At 40.0% G+C, this 19,618-nt stretch overlaps 1 protein-coding gene across 3 annotated transcripts in view; it reads left to right on the forward strand.

Moving 5' to 3' along the window:
* Nucleotides 1-19,618, forward strand: part of Atp2c1 (ATPase secretory pathway Ca2+ transporting 1) — a 149,240-nt gene that overhangs the window by 79,080 nt on the left and 50,542 nt on the right. For all 3 annotated transcript variants that reach the window (XM_045136552.1, XM_045136553.1, XM_045136554.1), the window contains 6 exons: nucleotides 6,980-7,135; nucleotides 8,827-8,895; nucleotides 10,363-10,438; nucleotides 13,735-13,801; nucleotides 18,366-18,490; nucleotides 19,057-19,154. In XM_045136552.1, the coding sequence (XP_044992487.1) occupies nucleotides 6,980-7,135; nucleotides 8,827-8,895; nucleotides 10,363-10,438; nucleotides 13,735-13,801; nucleotides 18,366-18,490; nucleotides 19,057-19,154 (591 nt within the window). The remainder of the gene's footprint in view (nucleotides 1-6,979; nucleotides 7,136-8,826; nucleotides 8,896-10,362; nucleotides 10,439-13,734; nucleotides 13,802-18,365; nucleotides 18,491-19,056; nucleotides 19,155-19,618) is intronic.

The following is a 19,618-nucleotide window of genomic DNA, read 5'->3' on the forward strand; positions in this document are numbered from 1 at the left end:
TTGCTTTTTAATGATTTGCTTTTAATTCTAGTCTACAGAGACAATTGCCTTGGCAACATAGTACATACTGGTTCTTTAAGAATTTATTTGTAGCTGCCAGTTGTTGAATATTAACCTTGATCTTTTAAAAACAGTCACTTTTTGCCTTTCAGGAAATCTTTGTGACTAGCATTTCCTTCCATCTTCCTTCCCTACTGCCCTCTCTTCCCCTTCCTTGCCTTCTTTCCCTCCCTTCTCTTCCCTCTCCCCCCTTCTGAGTATAAGGTATGAATAATTTTATGATTTTTTTCTAATTATTTTTGTTGGGTAGGTAGGTGCTAAATAAACATTAAGATTATGTATTATATATCCATTTTGATTCCTATATTCTGATTTTTGCACTGCATTGTATCTAACACTGACCAGATTGCCCAACAAAAAATGAGGCCAGGCGTGATGGCGCATGCCTTTATTCACATCTCTTGGGAGGCAGAGGTAGAAGGATCACCATGAGTTTGAGGCCACCCTGAGACTACAGAGTGAATTCCAGGTCAGCCTGAGCTAGAGTGAAACCCTACCCTGGAAAACCAAAAAAAAAAAAGAAATGAGAATCAGTCTCTCTCTTCATAAACAGCTCTTTTACTGTTTTAAAATTTAATTAATACATGTTAGTTACACATGATGGGTTTTCATACATTGTATGCAGTGCATTTAGATGTACCTCCTTACCCTCTCAGCTGTTTATACATGATCTCAGTGTGTAGTCCACAGTGGCCTTAAACTCAGTGACACACTTCTGCTTTCTGAGTGCTGGGATCTCAGGTATGTGCCCGTAATTACCTTGCCCACCTGCTGAAAGTTGAATACTTAAACTCTGGGATAGGTGGCATGGGGATTGTTTTTTATTGTACCTCCCCTCTTACATGACTTCTCAGGACGATTAATTTGTGACTTTACTAAACTCTACTAGGCCTATCTAATACTAAATACCTCTGTTAAGAATGACTTCCCTTTTTGCTCTTCTCCCCCAGGCTATTGCTTGTGAAAACTTTAAGAGTCACTCTTTTTTTTTTTTTTTTTCCTGAGGTAGGGTCTCACTCCAGCCCAGGCTGACCTGGAATTCACTCTGTATTCTCAGGATGACCTTGAACTCATGGTGATCCTCCTGCCTCTGCCTACTAAGTGCTAGGATTAAAGGTGTGTGCCACCACGCCCTGCATAGAGTCACTCTTAAGAGACAAAAGCTATAACAAACAATCTTTTTTATTAGACAGTTGAGATCTTTATAGTTTGGGACATCGTGTAATTTAAACAGATTGTATCATTTATGTGTTCTTAATAATTTGAGTTTTTGTTACAATTACACAGAAAAAGCCTCAAGAGCTCCTTCTCCCTTTCTGTCATAATAGTTTGTCTTTTATGCTAGACAAAGCCAATTCTACTGTCGTCTAAATGACCCACTTTTTTCCTCTAGAAAAGCCTGATTCATCTTAATCTTCTTATTTATTTACTTATTTTGAGGCAAGCCCTACAGACTGGCCTTTTTTTTAAATGAGAGGAAGTGGTGCACAGGGCCTCCAGCCACTGTAATCGGACTCCAAACGCACCTTGCACAGTTGTGTCACCTTGTGTGCCTGGCTCGTGTGGGACCTGGAGAGTCAGACTGCGTAACCGCTAAGGCATCTCTCCAGCCCTAAACCTTCTCTTTTAAATCGCTGTTCTGCTAAGGCTGAAGTTGAAAGAGTTGGTCACTGATAGTGTCAGTGGTAGCAGGGTCCCTACCAACCATGCACATGGTCACTCTCAGCAGCCTGAGGAATTCTCTTAGTTCAGGGTTCTCTTGTCAGGCAAACCAGGATTTGTGGCTTGATGCTAAAAGGACTCTCAGGACTAGTCAGTGTGAAGCAGAGTTGGGGTTTTATCAAAAACAAAAAGCAAGGCACCCAGGAAACTTGGCTGTGCTGTTCTCAAAAGTAGAGTCACACTGCACCTGTCCTAGTGGTCAGTGCATATAGGACCTGGGAAGTTTTTTGGAATTGCACTGTTAAATTTCTAAGGCAACTTCCTGTTCCTCTCTGATAACTGAGATTATGGGATGGCTCCAGAGGTGCCTTGGATGGATTACAAGCTGATAAGATAAAACCAGGAGTCACTAGGGTTGCACAAGGGTTAGGGTATGGCTTTTACTGTAAATGAGGTTTGTGCTGAGATTCCCAGAAAATTGCAGGCTGGTTATGGTTGGGAAAGGAGAAGGGCCTTAAGCAAATGCAGCTAATTATGTTGAAATTCTTGATACTCAGCTGATGAGAGGTTTCAACTAGACTGTGGTGTGAGGGGCTCCTTTTCCTTCCCCTGGCTTCACAATTTTTCCACATTAAAAAAAAAATTCCCACATCAGTTGGGCAAGTAAAACCATATTTTTCCTCTGTTAAAAATATCAGGTTGGAAGCTGGGCGTGGTGGCGTACTCCTTTAATCCCAGCACTCAGGAGGCAGAGGTAGGAGGATCACCATGAGTTTGAGGCCACCCTGAGACTGCATAGTGAATTCCAGGTCAGTCTGAGCTAGAGTGAGACTCTGCCCTGAAAACCCCCCCAAAAAACAAAGTCAGGTTGGGCTGGAGAGGTGGCTTAGTGGTTAAGGTACTATTTGACTGTGAAGACTAAGGACCCAGGTTCAATTACTCAGGACCCACTTACGCTAGATGCACAAGGTGGCACATGCGCCTGGAGTTTGTAGTGGCTGGAGGCCCTGGTGTGCCCCTCCCTCTCTCTCAAATAAATAAATATTTTTAAAATGTCAGGTTATATTCTCTCTTCCCTGTAATCACCTTATGTTAGTATGTACTCATACTGAAGATTTACATTTTTTTTAAAATTTATTTATTTGAGAGCGACAGACATAGAGAGAAAGACAGATAGAGGGAGAGAGAGAGAGTGGGCGCGCCAGGGCTTCCAGCCTCTGCAGACGAACTCCAGATGCGTGCGCCCCCTTGTGCATCTGGCTAACGTGGGACCTGGGGAACCGAGCCTCGAACCGGGGTCCTTAGGCTTCACAGGCAAGCGCTTAACCGCTAAGCCATCTCTCCAGCCCCAAGATTTACATTTTTTAAACTTTTTAAAGGGAAACAGAAACTTTACCTCTCTGAGAGAGAGAATTCCTTGGGCGTGGTGGTGCATGCCTCTATTTTAGTCCCAGCACTCGGGAGGCAGAGGTAACAGGATTGCCATGAGTTTGAGGCTGTTCTGAGACTACATAGTGAATTCCAGGTCAGCCTGGGCTAGAGTGAGACCCTACCTCTCAAAATGTATGTTAGTATTTACTTTTAAAAGTTAACGGATCTTTTTCTAAGCAAGGTCCCCAGAAAATTACAACGTACCTCTGTTGTCTTAAGCATTTTTGAGTTGTCAGTTAAGTAAAATGAACCTTACATTGATTTTTTTTTAATTTATAAAAATACATGTGCTTAATAAGTTAGTTTTTTATTGTAATTATAAGACTAGGAAGGAGAAATAATTGCATATGGATCCTCTAACTAATTAGAGAAATCTATCAATTGGGATTTGATCTCCAAGGTTTTCACTGTACATATTATTGTTATTCAGAGTATCTGTAATAGGGATAATGATCATGGCACTTACTTGTGAGAGTTGTTCATGGGATTCATTCGGATAATTTAGTGTAGCTTTGTAGGTAACAGAGTGTAACAAATAAGGAAGGAAATGTCATGATTGATTTTCATGTTAATATCAGCTTTGAAGAAATAGGATTTTTAAGTATTTATTTAGGTAGAATAGGTGTGTGAGGGCCTCCAGCCACTGCAATGAATTCCAGATGCATGTGCCATCTTGTGCATATGGCTTACATGGGTACTGGGGAAATCGAACTTGAGTCCTTAGGCTTTGCAATCAAGACATCTCTCTAGCCTTCTTACAGTATATATTTTTATTTTTGGTTTTAGTTGGTAATAATTATGTTAGTGTGAAAAGTTATTCATTAAGTTGCTGAAGTTCTAAGTTTAATTGGAACAGAAAAGCCACATGTTTTCCTTTAATAAATTTCTTGGCCTTTGAACATGGCTGGTATTATATTACCTATAGTTGATTTGATGTAATAAACCCTAAATTACCTGGATTATAATTTAAAACAATTAATGAAACAGGCAGGCAGACGGAGAGAGAAAATTAGTGCTCCAGGGCCCCCAGCCACTGCAATCAAACTCTAGCCATGTGTGCTACCTAGTGCACATGTATGACCTTGTGCTTGCCTCACCTTGTACGTTTGGCTTATGTGAGATCTGGAAAGTTGAGCCTGGGTCCTTCCACTTCACAGGCAAGCACCTTAACTACTAAGCTGACTTTCCAGCTTCTGGTTTGTATCCTCATGTACTTAAATTTTAAAAGAGTAGGTGGCTGGGAAGATATGCTCAGTGGTTAAAGGCACTTGCATGCAAAATCTCCCAGCTTGGGTTCAATTTTTAAGTCCATCACATAAAGCTGGACACAAAACATGGTGCAAGTGTTTTGTGCTTGCAGCAACAAGAGGCCCTAGCTTGTACACATGCATACACACACACACACACACACACACACACACGTCTTCAAAGACTAAAGGATTGTTGGTTTGTGTTGTAGAAATAATTTTTCTGAGTCTAACTTGATGCTAAACTACTGAACATTTCCATTATAACTCAATTGTTGGGATGTGCTGACAGTTGCTGTCTTTATGTGAGAAAAATTTTCATGCTACATAATATTAAACTTAATGATTTACTTTTGTAAACTCTTGGTTTGTCTTTTCAAAGTTACCTTTACCTAGCGTCTGAGTATATCAGACACGCTTCTGCCTCCAAGCTTTGTTCTTTTTGTTTCCTTTGCCTGAGGTCCTTGCTCCTTGATCATGACCCAGGCTTGGAGCCCTGAAGTCTATCAGGGATCAGCAGAAAGGTTATCTGTTCTTGAGGAATTTTCTCCTCTAATCTAAAATGTTGTTGTATTCTTACTGTTTGTTCTTCTTCTACCTGGTGTGGCACATTAATCCACTTATTTATTTTTAGAATTACTTTCCCATTTGGATGATCGCTGAGGGCAGGAACTTTTGTTGATTGCTGATTCCCCCATATGGCACTTTGTGAGCACTAACCCCTATTTGTTAAGTGACCGAATGAATGGCAGTAAGTTAAAACTTTTGTTGCATATATGGGGAGGAGGAAGAGTGTTTTTTATAGCCCTTTTATGTGAGATTAAGTTGATTATAACATATGAGTAAATGTAAAAGGTGTGATTGAGTTGGGGATATAACTCAGTGGTAGGTTTCTTACCTAGCATGTTTTAGGCCTTGGAGTCAGTCTCCAACACTGCAAGGCAAACCAACAAATAAAATGATGCAACTTCTTAGCCTTTGAGTCTTGGCTTTGACAGGGCTCAGCTTGGTCACCATGCTCTTTTCTATTAAAGAGAAAAGGGCCGGGAAGGGGATAGAGGAGGAAATGGCATAAAATTCAAAGTCTTTAGTTCCAGTGAGACTGTCTAATAATTTAGCTGATCTAGGTTCATTTTTTAAATGTCTTTTCACAGGATTTAGGCTGCTACCTACCCAAGTTAAGTCAGTAAATGATTGTTAGGTGAATGAGCCTGCAAAATAATGAAAATCATGCACTGTAGCTTCTAGTTTCCCTAGAGGGAGGGCTTCTGCGAGAACCCTGTCATCTTTCCACTGACTCTGAAATGTGACCGTGTGGTAGAATCACTGGAGGGTTTGTGACGACGGTGTTAGGTTCACTCTCCCCAGCCTTGGTTGGTGGTTGGGTAGAAGATTGCATTTCTGACAAGCCCAGAGGTGGTGGGGTGATACTGATTCTGCTGCTCTTGCTGAGACTGCCTTGAGAGAATGCTTGCTGAAGCAGCAGACCTCTTGAGGTGATTCCATGGAGGATTTGAGAAGGTTTGAGCAGCACTGCAATAGGGAAAGCTTTTCACCTTATTCCTGAGACTTACTTGGCTCCAGTACCCCTGCAGGTGTCTGTCTCTCATCATTACATTGCACACCTTCATATCCTTAGGGTTATATTCTTCTGTGGGCTGTACCTTCAGAAACAATGCTGTAGCATTTTCCACTCACAAAATGATATTTTCTGTGCTTAAATAGGTAAATACTTTATTATAAGTAAAACCCTCAGAATTGAATGCTGTCAATCAGATGTAGTCATGAAATCTGCATGGTAACACTTATATACATTTTAAAATTTTACTTATTTGTATGTACAAAAGAGACAAATAGAATGAGTAAATGAATGAAAGAATGCATAAATAAATAAATGAGAATAGGGCACCAAGGCCTCTTGCTATTGCATATGAATTCTAGATGCATGTACCACATTGTGCATCTGGCTTTACATGGGTACTGGAGCAATGAACCTGGGCTCTTGGCTTTGCAGGGAAGCACCTTTAACCATTGTGCCATCTTCCCAACCCCATTCATATACAGTTTTGATTCTTACCAATATGTGTGTGTATGTATGCACACTTGTGTAATTTGAATCATCCATATATTAATTTGGAGCAAATGTTTAGGGCATTTAATGAAAATTGAGTCCCAAATAATGAAATATCTCCCAGTATCTTTAAAGCCTTTTGTTCATTTGTCTTTTTCTATCATAATTGATCATAATTGATTATTTATTAATTGGAGATAGGGAGAGAGAGTGAGGATGGTTGTACCAGGGCCTTTAGCCCCTGCAGGTGAACTCCAGACACACTCGCCACCGTGCTATGTGGAATCTGGAGAACTGAACCTGAGTCCTTTGGCTCTGCAGGCATGTGCCTGAACTGCTAGGCATCTCTCCAGCCTTTGGCTTCAGCTTTACATTTAATTTGCTGTTGTAGAGCAGTGAGTGTCATACAAGGTACACATATTGGAGGAAGAAATGATGGTAGAAACTTTTTAGAAGTGGAGTTTATTACTGCAAATTTGAATTTATGGGCCGCTTTCTGTTTCCCAAGGCTGTGGATCTTTCCATTGATGAGTCTAGCTTGACAGGAGAGACAACACCTTGCTCAAAGGTGACAGCTCCTCAGCCAGCTGCGACTAATGGAGCTCTTGCATCAAGAAGTAACATTGCCTTCATGGGCACGCTGGTCAGATGTGGCAAAGCAAAGGTAATTAAACATCTTTTGAAAAAAGTGCTTCCTTTGTTTGTAATCATCCTCCTTTTTGCTAATTTTATCTGTGTGTTTTTTCCAAAACACATGACAAAGACAGAATTGGAAAGTAACCCCTGGCAGCTCTTTGCAAGATTGGAGAGGAACTGTCCCTGAAATTCTGTTTTGCTGTAGTTCTGCCATTTATTTAGATAAGGGATTTAGTTCTTAGTATGTATTGATTTTTATGTTTTTTTTGACAATTTCATACATGCCTATGCCCACACACATGTATGTATATATATTGCATTTTGATCATCTATAACCCATTACTCTTATCCCTCTCACTCCCAGTGAACCCCTCTTCTTCACACCCCTTACCAATGGATATAACATGGAAGAGAATGACTCTCCACCCCCTAGCAACATTTAACCTGCTACTAGCCCCTTAGGGAGGGGTGGGGCCCCTTTTGCTTATCCTTGACAGAATGTCCACTGGCCCTGTCATGTACAGATAGGCAGATAACCACAGCTACTATGAGTTAAAGGGTGTAAGGGCCATGCCATACATTTCCTGAGCTTTGGAGAGAATGGAATAAATGCCTTGGACAAGGCTGAGCATTTAGCAGTCACTTATTTTCAGTACCTTGACCAGTTCTGACTGTACAAACAAACAAAAAACCTTTTTCTGACCAAGGCTGAGAGCAACCCTAATCTGCAGGTATGGACATAAATTCTTTGAAAGCAATTTGTAAAACATATTTGTTTAGTGGTTTCCTACTAGGGCTTTGGTCTCCCCAACCATGGACCTGGTTTATAGAACCAGGCATGAATTCCCTCTTGTAGAGTGGGCATCAAATCTAAGCAGTGTGCAATTGGTTGCTTCCATTATAATCATGCCAGTATCACACCATTGGACACATCTGATCTGGCAACATCAATATTGTAGTATGCAGGGTCCGCTGCTGGATGAGGTCATTCATTGATGACTTCTTTCCCAGAAGCCTCCATAGAACCTTCTGGCACTGTGAAGCTAGTCAGCAGGGAGGACACATCCAGTTGGATTTCTCTTAATCCTACAACCAGAAGGTGTGATGTCTTCAGCAGTAGGTTCTTACTGTTAAGTTCTGGTGGGCAACCAAGACCATGGTCATAGTCTGTCTTGTTTTGGGACCTCTGGAGCTTCCCGGGCTAGCAGCTGGTTGGGAGGCACTCCACAGCTGACACTAATAGTGTTTCATAAATAATCTATGGCTTCTGGAAGCAGAATCATTTATCTATATAGTGTACTCCATTCATTCTCATTATTATTTTAAATTACTTTTTTTGTTTTACAAAGCAGCAGGTCTCCTGGTGGCCTTTTCATCTCTGAAGTTTTGGTTAACTCTCCTCTCCTGCCCCCTCTCTTGTCTGCTGAGCACTTTGCACTGCCACTGTGCTACTTAAGTGCGTCAGATGTCTCCACTGTGCTTAAGACAGATTAAAAACATGAGCCTCAGAACTGAGTCAGTTTCTTTCCAACGTTTGCATTATAAAGGGTTAATACAAATGATAGTAATGTGAAAAAGTAACCTTGTATATGACAGCTAGGTAGGCAAGGCTTTGAAAAAATGAAGTAAAAGACTTTTATTCCTCTTTTTGTTTTTGTTTGGAAGAAGTGATTCCATCTAAGTATAAATGAACTAACTGGTTCCCCCCCCACACCTTAGGGTATTGTCATTGGAACAGGAGAAAATTCTGAATTTGGGGAAGTTTTTAAAATGATGCAAGCAGAAGAAGTGAGTACCTAGTATGTTAATGATATATCTGTAATGTGAAATTCACTAAGAAGTTTACAAATAAATATTAGTGGGTTTTTATATGTACTATTGAGAGCTGTATTTTATTCAGGATATTGCTCCATTATATTTGCCTAGAAACATAATTGGACATCCTAAAATTTGAAGGGCTTGAGCTTGAGTCAATAATATTGTAAAAGATTTTGACTTCATTCATTGTTTATAGTAGAAAGAGGTCTATTGCCAACTTTTGTTTTTATTTTATTATTTATTTATTTATTTGAAAGTGACAGACAGAAAGAGGGGGGGAGGGAGAGAACAGGTGCGCCAGTGCCTCCAGCCATTGCAAAGGAACTCTAGACGCATGCGCCCCCTTGTGCATCTGGCTAACGTGGGTCCTGGGGAATCGAGCCTGGAACCCGGATTCCTAGGCTTCACAGGCAAGCTCTTAACTGCTAAGCCATTTCTCTGGCCCTTATTACTAACTTTTTATTAGGTTTTCTTTTAGAACTGTATTTATGATATTTTCTTTGGAGGGGAAGAGTGTTGGGGATTGCATTCAAGGCTCAGCATGTTGTAAGCATGTGTTCTACTCCTGAAATGCACCTTCAACCCCTAGGATGATTATTATGTATATTTGTATGTAAGAATATACCTCCTAACACAATTTATAACAATTCTAAGTGTATGTGTGTGATATCTAAGTAAGCTACCAATTATTTTTAATTAATAATATTAAGAATGACTTCTCTCTTTTAAATATTTTATATATATATAGATAGATAGATAGATAGATAGATAGATAGATAGTGTAGCCTGCAAATGTCATATCCTTCTAAAATTATGTGGATTTGTACTCTGCTAAGACTCCAGTTTGTGATGCAACATAGAGATCCTTTTCCAAGAAACTGGGTGGTGAAGGGGGAGTTAAAGGAGTTAGATGTGGCTAATAGCATGTTTGTGGACTCAGAAGGAGAAATCAGAAAATGGAAGAAGCAGCTGTTTCTAGTGAAGTCTTGGAGAAGCTGCCTGGAAAAGAGAACTTAAAGTGGAAAGCATAGGAAGAGTAGGTATTGTCAGATAAACAATGTTTTTAAAATGGAAGTTTTTTTTTCTTTTTGAGGTAGGCTTTCACTGCAGCTCAGGCTGGCCTGGAATTCACTCTGTAGTCTCAGGATGGCCTGGAACTCATGGCCATCCTCCTACCTCTGCCTCCTGAGTGCTGGGATTAAAGGCATGCACCAACACACCCGGCTTCTGAAATGGAGTTTTATCAGCTTCCTATGTGATCTTCAGCAATGTTTGAGTTATATTAAGTCATATATAGGATTCCAGTTTTCTTAGAGGAGATAGGAAAGTTGTGTGGTTAACTTAGGACTAGCATATCAAGCACTTTAAGAGACCCTGGCACCTGGAAAAGCATTGTGAATATTGCTAATTGTGGGAACACTTCTCCTATTTATCAAGGCACCAAAAACCCCTCTGCAGAAGAGCATGGACCTCTTAGGGAAACAGCTGTCCTTTTACTCCTTTGGTATAATAGGTAAGAGAAGAGTGAGTATGTATATATATTACATTGCATATATGTAAAGCGAACTTAATCTCGGTTTCTTCTTTTAACTAAATGCTTTTTATTTAAATTATAAAACCAATGCTAAGTACAAAAATATAGAACTATGTAATCCTTATGTACAGTAAGAAACCATTTCTGTAAATATTTTAGTGTCTCTTTTTCTAGCTATGATAGTGTGCTGTTTTACACATAGCTGTTTTTGTTTTTCTCGAGGTAGGGTCTTATTCTAGCAGTGATCCTCCTACCCCTGCCTCCCGAGTGCTGGGATTAAAGGCGTGCGCCACCACGCCCGGCTCTTAACTGTTTTTTGTTTCATAGTTTATTGTAAACATTGTCATTCGGTGCTGACATAAAACATTTTTAACCACAGTGTGGTATTCTATTTTGTGAGTGTGTGATTATACATCTTTTCACTGTTTCTATAGATTTTCTGATGTTTATATTCAGTATAAGTCATTCTTCAGGGCAAGTTTCTTACTGTAAATACTTCTAATTTCATTAGAATAGAGTTGTGAAATACAGTTATTAAGACAAAGGGTTTCCAGTTAATATAAAATTTTGATCACTTAGGGATCTCCTTACTCCTTGTTTATAAGAATATTTACTTAAACATTGTTCTACTATAGATTTATTGTTTTAATTTTTTTTTTTTTCGAGGTAGGGTCTCACTCTGGTCCAGGCTGACCTGGAATTAACTCTGTCATCTCAGGGTGGCCTCGAACTCATGGTGACCCTCCTACCTCTACCTTCCGAGTGCTGGGATTAAAAGGCTTGCGCCACCACGCCCGGCTTATTGTTTTAGTAATTTGTGCTGGTGAGCAAACCCAGGATTTTTATGCATGCTAGCCAAGTGCTGTACCATTGAACTATCCACAGTACCTGTATAGTTGAAATTTTAATTTTTTATTTTATTTTATTTTTTTTTATTTGAGAGCAACAGACACAGAGAGAAAGACAGATAGAGGGAGAGAGAGAGAATGGGCGCGCCAGGGCTTCCAGCCTCTGCAAATGAGCTCCAGACACGTGCGCCCCCTTGTGCATCTGGCTAACGTGGGACCTGGGGAACCGAGCCTCGAACCGGGGTCCTTAGGCTTCACAGGCAAGCGCTTAACCGCTAAGCCATCTCTCCAGCCCTAGTTGAAATTTTAATGTGTAATTGTATAGTCAGGTGGTCCTGTAGCCCAGGCTGTCCTCAAACTTGCTATATAGCTGAGAGTGATCTTAAACTTCCAATCCTCTGCTACCACCTCCCAAGGGCTAGGATTATAGGAGGCTTGCCACTACCCATGACTTAATTTTACCATTTTAAAAGTTATTTTTAAAATTACATAGCTTAGGAGCCGGGCGTGGTGGCGCATGCCTTTAATCCCAGCACTCGGGAGGCAGAGGTAGGAGGATTGCCGAGAGTTTGAGGCCACCCTGAGACTACATAGTGAATTCCAGGTCAGCCTGAGCCAGAGTGAGACCCTACCTCGAAAAACAAAACAAAACAAAAAATTACATAGCTTAAAGTAGAGCTATAACTTTTTTTTTATTCAAAAGTTAATTACCCTGAGTTCAGCTCTCTAGCACCCAGGTAAAGAATTACACAAAGTGGCAGATGTGTTTGTCATCACAAAACACCTGTGGCAGTGGGAGGCAGAGCCATGAGACTCTGGAAGCTTGTGGGCTAGCTAGAATGCTGCACACATGGCAGAAACCAAGAGAGACGCTGTCTCAAGCAAAGTGAAAGGAGAAGACAAACATCCCGAGGGTGTTCTTAGACCTTCACACACGTGTGGTGGCACCTCATTCACACAACCAACCACCTGTCCTATATACCTTCATATACATACACAGAACCACGTTAAAAAGTTAATTATCCTGTATTTATTTAATTATAATCCATTCTTTATTCACTGGATCGAAATGACAATCTTTTTCATGCTTAAAAGTACATTAATTTTAGAATTTAAATTTAGGAATTTTTAGAGTTATTACTTAATTCAGTTATTCCATGTTTTTATTTTATATATTCTAGATATCTTAGTATTTTCAAATCAGTAGTGTATTTTTTAAAATTTAATTGTATTTATTTATTTATTTTTAACGGTCTTACTCTAGCTCAGGCTGACCTGGAGTTCCACTTTGTAGTCTCAGGGTAGCCTCAAATTCATGGGAATCCTCCTACCTCTGCCTCCCTAGTGCTGGGATTAAAGGTGTGCACCACCATGAATGACTCTAGTAGTGCATTTTTATTTTGTTTTAATTTTTTTTTTTTTTTTTTTTTTTTTTGGTTTTTCGAGGTAGGGTCTCACTGTGGTCCAGGCTGACCTGGAATTAACTCTCTCATCTCAGGGTGGCCTTGAACTCATGGCAATCCTCCTACCTCTGCCTCCCGAGTGCTGGGATTAAAGGTGTGTGCCACCATGCCCGGCTAGTAATGCATTTTTTTTTAAATTTTTTATTTATTTGAGAGCCACAGACATAGAGAGAAAGACAGATAGAGGGAGAGAGAGAATGGGCGCGCCAGGGCTTCTAGCCTCTGCAAACGAGCTCCAGACACGTGCGCCCCCTTGTGCATCTGGCTAACGTGGGACCTGGAGAACTGAGCCTCGAACCGGGGTCCTTAGGCTTCACAGGCAAGCACTTAACCGCTAAGCCATCTCTCCAGCCCTAGTAATGCATTTTTAAAGAGATATTGTCGTTAATGTCATTTCAGCGAAATAATTTCTTAAATAGTCCATTTATCTTTATGTCTGATGATAATCAGTTGTCATCTTACAGTAGAAGGTAGGGAGATAGTTGTATGTGCTTTTAACAGTTTCTTCTTCCTTTTGAATATTGCACTTATAGATGTTTTACAGTAATTTGATAAGTTAGATGACCTAGTTAAGGAACCTCATGCTTTGGTCTGGTTTCTAAGTATTCACCTTCGTATGGAGTGCAGACTTAGTTTGTGGTGTCTGAATATTGAGTTACGCAAAGTGAAAGTATGGCATGAGTTTCTCAAAGGGTATAATAGATAGATGACCTGCATATTTTTAGGTCTGCCTCCTGCTTTTTAGTTGGTGAAAATGTTGGTAATGTTTTCTTAAGCCACCAGTCACTGTTTGCTGAGGGATGACTGAGAGCAGCGGATCCCAAGGGGAAACTGCACATCTTTTTAAGACCTTGTAATTGTGATGTTTGGAGTTCATGTCATGGGGCCTTTTGAGAGTTCATTTTGATTCCTCATAGGTAATTTTATAGAAAAGGGAAAAACAGATGTTTGGTTTTTATTCCAGGTATCATCATGTTGGTTGGCTGGTTACTAGGAAAAGACATTCTGGAAATGTTTACTATCAGTGTAAGGTAAGGTCAAGTTATTTTGTCTCCAAAAGAAGGCTCTTGCCTTCCCTGGTGGAGTTACTTCAGCTCCTCAGTACCCACGTAAGCCAGATGCGCTCGGTGGTGCATGTGCCTGGAGTTCATTTGCAGCAGCTAGAGGCCCTGATGAGGCCATTCTCTATCTGCTTTTCTCTCTCTCAAATAAATAAGTAAATAAAAATTAAAAAGAGAAAAAGTATAGAATTAGAGTTGCTTAGAATTTAAGATTTTTGCTTGTTGAAATTAAGCATTAAGTATACTGTGAAGTTGAAGAGAAGACAAAAAAAGGTAAAAATCTTGAAAATAATGAGTTAAAGATAAAAGAATGGTCCAGAAAAAATAAAATTCTAACTAGTATGAGTTTCATAAAAAGGTGAGAGAAAACCATGGAAGAAATAGTGTGAATATCTTCTCAAGCTAAAGTGAAAAGCCAGTCTTTGTAGATTGAAAAGATGACTAAATGCCAAATATGATGGAGGCATCTGTGACCTAAAAACCATATGTCACTGTGGAAGTAAGGAAAATAGCCATCTGCAAAGGAAGGATGGTCAGGTTTTAACAGGCTTCTTATTGACTGTAGCAGTTCCACTACAGGTTCTCTCTTTTTTAAAAAAATAATTTATTGGTATGTTTGCACGTGCGTGCTTGTGTGCGTGTGCTTGCACATGCACGTGTGTACCTGTGTCTTTCACTGCTGCAGATGAATGCATGTCTGGCTTTATGTGGGTGCTGGGAAGTTGAACCCAGGCAGGCAGGCTTTGCAAACAAGTACCAAGCCACCTTCCCATCCCCAAGTTCAGGTTCTCTTAAACAGAATATTCTGACTCAACACTGCACCAGCCATGTCTGGTACCTGTACCCAGAGCACAGCAGGGAGAGTTCAAGTGTCTTTGATTTTAGTGTATCAGTTGCAAGGAGATGAGGTCAGCTTTCTGAGTGCAGGAGGCTTCCTTCCCTGCATTAAAATTAGCTGCTTTTTCTATAGGAGTCAGCATCACTTTAAGCAAACTCTCCTGGGTGTTTTCAAGATACAGGTGAAATGAAAGGATGCATTCAGAATGTATTCAGAAAATGTATAGCTATGGCTTCTTGTTGGATAATTATGATTTTCCTAACCCAGAGAGATGTTGTGAGTCAGGACATCCGTTTATCATAAATAGTGTGGTCTAGCAACATGCTTGACAACACTACCTTCTCAGGTTTCTAGGGAAATAGAGCTAGAGAGCTAATCAAGTGAAGAAAGGGAAGCACAGTTTATTAAAACTTCATCTATAGCAGCATCCGATTACATTATAATGCAGTGGAGCACTGGAGGAAAATGATTATAAATCTGTAGATTAATGCCTAGTCAAAGTGTCTATCCAATTGAATTACAAACAGGGAGGAAAATACTCTGGGTAGTTGTGAGGCAGCAAAAACAAAACAAAACAAAAAAAAAAAAACGGGAGATGATGTTTGGGTATCTTAAGAAATATTGGGGTTGGCTAATTAACTGTTTACTCTGACTCCCCCACAACCCCCATGTCCAGAAGACAGTATTCCAAAGTGTTTCTCACCATCCTTTGGCTCCTACATTCTTTCTGCCACCTTGAGCCTTGTCAGGTCTTGTGTAATGTTGAGCACTTAAACTGTTACTTCTCGTCACTTGGATGTTTTTTGAGTCATCTCAGTAGTCACCTTCATCTACAAAAAGAAGTTTGACTAAAAGTGGGAGCAGCATTAATGTATGGGAATAAACATACCCATCCATCCATCCATCCATCCATCCGTCCGTCCGTCCGTCCGTCCGTCCGTCCGTCCGTAAAAGGATAGGGCTGGAGAGTGGCTTAGCTGTTAAGGTGCTTGCCTGCAAAGCCTAAGGACCCAAATTCAGTTCCCCAGTATTCACACAGGCCAGATGCACAAAGTAGCGCATGTGTCTGGTGTGTGTTTGTGGTGGCTGCAGGCCCTAGCACGTCCATTTTCTCTTCCCTTTCTCCCTCTCCCCCATAGTAAATAAATAAATAATTTTTTTTTTTTTTTTAAAGAAAGGATAGAACTTGGGGTTGGGGAGAGAGCTCAGTGGTTAAAGGTGCTTGTTTGCACAGTCTTCCAGCTCAGGTTCAGTTCCCCAGCACCCAGGTAAAGCCACATGCACTTGTGATCCCAACACCCAGTGGCAATAAGAGGCTGAGCCAGGAGACTCTTGGGCTTGCAGGCCGGCTAGTCTGACAGTTCACTTGAAGCCACAAGAGACACAGACACTATGAATGAAGTTCTCTTCTGACAGACAGCTGTAGCATGTACTAAACATGACTAAGGTTAAAAAAAAAAAAAAAAAAGTAGATGTAGTATTCAGGAGGCCGAGGGGGGAGGGTTGCTGTAGTGTGAGGCCAGACTGAGACTCCATAGTGAATTCCAGGTCAGCCTCGCTAGAGGCCAGACCCCACCTTGAAAAACCAAAACAACAACAAAAGTAGATGGTCTGGGCCTGGTGGTACACACCTTTATTCCCAGCACTTGGGAGGCAGAGGTGGAAGGATTGCTTTGAGTTTGAGGCCAGCCTGGGACCACACAGTGAAATTCAGGTCAGCCAAGGTGAGACCCTGCCTCGAAAAACAAACAAGCAAGCAAGTAGATGAATTATCCTGGAAAGTTCATGTAATAATGCAGTGGTTACTTTTTATTATCCTTATTGTTTTATTTTGTTAACTGAAATAGCAAGTCATGATTTAAGAAGGTACAAAAATCAATAGATTTAAAGAAATTATTGTAGCATTCATTATATAAAGGTGAGTGAGTATTCTGAGGCCTTCCCTTTGCCTCATAATGGCAAAGAGGAAAACTGACAGATGTCACAGTTGTTAAACAAATGAGAAGATATGAGTGCAGAGAGCTAGATAGGCGGGTGTTGGCTGTGGCAAAATTATCCATAAAATTGAGATCTCAAGACTGGACCTGCTCTCACCTCTGAGCTGAGGAACAAGGTTATTGAGCTCTCAAGACTGGACCTGCTCTCACTTCTGAGTTGAGGAGTGAGGTTATTGAGATCTGAAGACTGAGCCCGCTCTTACCTCTGAGTTGAGGAGCGAGGTTTTCTTAAGGGCAATGGAAGAAGAAGATTTCTTCCAGTCACTCTGCAGCAATGACTGTAAATACATTGTTTTCTGACAATCTGAACCATCCCTTCTTGCTGGAAGAATATAAGATGATTTTTTTTTATTTTAATGATGTTTACATTTACATTATATTGTTTATATGTGAATGGAGAAACAAAAGAAATAAGCTATGCAGAAGTAGGAAAATTCAGTGGACTTAACACTGTAATTGATGTTTATAACTAAATCTAGGAATGCTTTGCAGGTTTGTAAAAAAGATGACTGTTATCTTTTCCACAAAGTTTAGAATCCTAAGCATTTTCAGAAATGTTGATTTTTGACAAATGGCAATGTCATGGACATGGTGGCTCATGCCTGCTATCCTTGTATTCTAAAGCTCAGGCAGGAGGATCTTGAGTTTGAGGCCAGCCCAGGCTACATAGTGAGACCTTATAATAATGTCAGCCGAAAAAGCCATCAAAAAGATCCAGGAATAGTTACGGCATATCTGTTAGACATGTTTTTTAAAATTTGAAGAAAAGCAAAATAGATGAGTGTGTTTAAGGTTCATTGCTGACCATTTAGCTGTACTCAGGAGCTGTTTCCCACTTTAGGTATAATCAAATTGAGGCCTAAGTTTTGGATTAAAATAAAAAAAAATTCTTATGAAACTTTGTATATACAATTTATTCATCTATAAATTATTACAAAATGATAAGTGTAAAAGCTTGAAAAGGCTTGTCAGATAAAGGTGTAAGTCCTGCTCTGAGGTAGTGCTCTAGCAGGGAGCTGTTAGCGGAAGCGGAAGCAGGAAGGGGTCCATTTCCTTTGGATCAGTCTTCATGTAGCCCAGAGGAGAGGAGGCAGTGCCAGTGGTGGTGTCTGTCTTAACTCTTCAGGATACACGTGTGCCAGTAGTTTTGTAAGCTGTTTTCTTTTAACCTTTATAATTAACCTCTAAGCAGAGTATGAAAGGTAGTTATGGTTATGGAACAGATGTAGCTGGTACAGATCCGAATCACACTGAAGAGAAAGTAGGCCATAGGCATTGGGAAGTAGAACAGCACGGCTGGTGGAGGGCAAGAGTGCCTGTGTGTGGCTCTGGCAGTTTGAATTTTTACTGCTGTGAACCTTACAAGGGTTTGTCTTAGTGTAGGTTCTTACCATGTTTTAATACATGAGGAAATCAAAACCTGTCAAAGAGCAATAAGGAGGACGTAGCTCACGGCCACACAAGTGAAAACTAGTGAAGCCTGGGATACAAAGCAAGGCGATTGGATGCCAGAACTTAATTCTTGAACCGTTGTCCTTAGCCTGGCCGCTGGCAGGTGTCCAGTAGATCAGATTCCTCTTCCTTTTTGAGAAGTCCAGTTTTAGGAATTAACTATTGATATTAAGTAATCTCCAATTCAAGCTGTTGCTGTGATAGCTCTGTAACTTACATGTTAATACTGTACATGCATTGGTTGTAGTTTGGCGGTAGCAGCAATTCCTGAAGGCCTACCCATTGTGGTCACAGTGACTCTAGCCCTTGGTGTTATGAGAATGGTAAAGAAAAGGGCCATCGTGAAAAAACTGCCTATTGTCGAAACTTTGGGTAAGTCCCTTGTGAGGAGCACATTTATGTAATGGTGCATTATGCACACCAGTAGAGAATCAGTTTTGCCAATAATAATTTTTGTTAGAAGTCTGCATGATGGTATTAGGTTTGTAGCAGTGTTGGACATGGTTTTAGCAACCAAAGAAGACAAAAATTCATACCTCAATAGGAATCTTTCTGCACTGGAACATTCTGATACTTAGATCATATTGTTGTTTGTTTTTTTTAATCCATATTGCAAATGAAATTTTGGTATAAAATTAATAAATTATTTTCTTTTAATATTCAATATTTGATAATGTAATCCCAAAATATCATCCCTGAGTTGAATTTGATCACAAGAACAGTAAGTATATGTTAGTTACATTTCCATAGCATAACTTTATTCTCAATATATCATGAAAACTATTTAAAATAAAGCTATTCAAAAATAAGTTAATTTTAATTTCTAATTTGTAATGCCTTGAAAAATCCTCACTGAAGAAATTGTGAGGGTTTATATATCAGAACTCCCCAATCTTTTGGTGACACCAAATGTTTTTATTTGAATGGTTTATTTTTAGGTTGCTGCAATGTGATTTGTTCAGATAAAACTGGAACATTGACGAAGAATGAAATGACTGTTACTCACATATTTACTTCAGATGGTCAGCATGCTGAGGTATTTTTTTAATTTTCTTTTTTTAACAGAATTTCTTTGATAGGAAACTTGGTGTTTGAAATATCATTCCAGTGTTTTGACTTCAGAATCTATGTAAGATTAGCCCCAAAATTACTACTTTCCTACGATATTTTATCATTTTTGTCACTCCACTTGTCTACTTGTTCACCTTACCAACTTTGATCCCTTTTCATCTTTTCCAGTCACTCCTATGTCCGTTCATCACTGTCCTGCCAGTTCTGACCTAAATCATTTCTTTCGCTGTCCTGTAGCCAGCTTTCCTAGGCCATGTTACAGTCATCTTTCACCAGACCTTCTAGTCTTTCTGTGTCCTTACTTTTCTATTTACTTTGAAGGGCCTTTTTTAGAGACCTTATGAGCATGTCACTCCCTAAATTAAGATGTTCCCATGGCTTTCCATTGTGATGAGGGTTCTGAACTATGGGCTCCATGTGATCTAATTT

Source organism: Jaculus jaculus, chromosome 17 (assembly GCF_020740685.1).
Source record: "Jaculus jaculus isolate mJacJac1 chromosome 17, mJacJac1.mat.Y.cur, whole genome shotgun sequence".
In the NCBI taxonomy this organism is placed as follows: Eukaryota; Metazoa; Chordata; class Mammalia; order Rodentia; family Dipodidae; genus Jaculus; species Jaculus jaculus.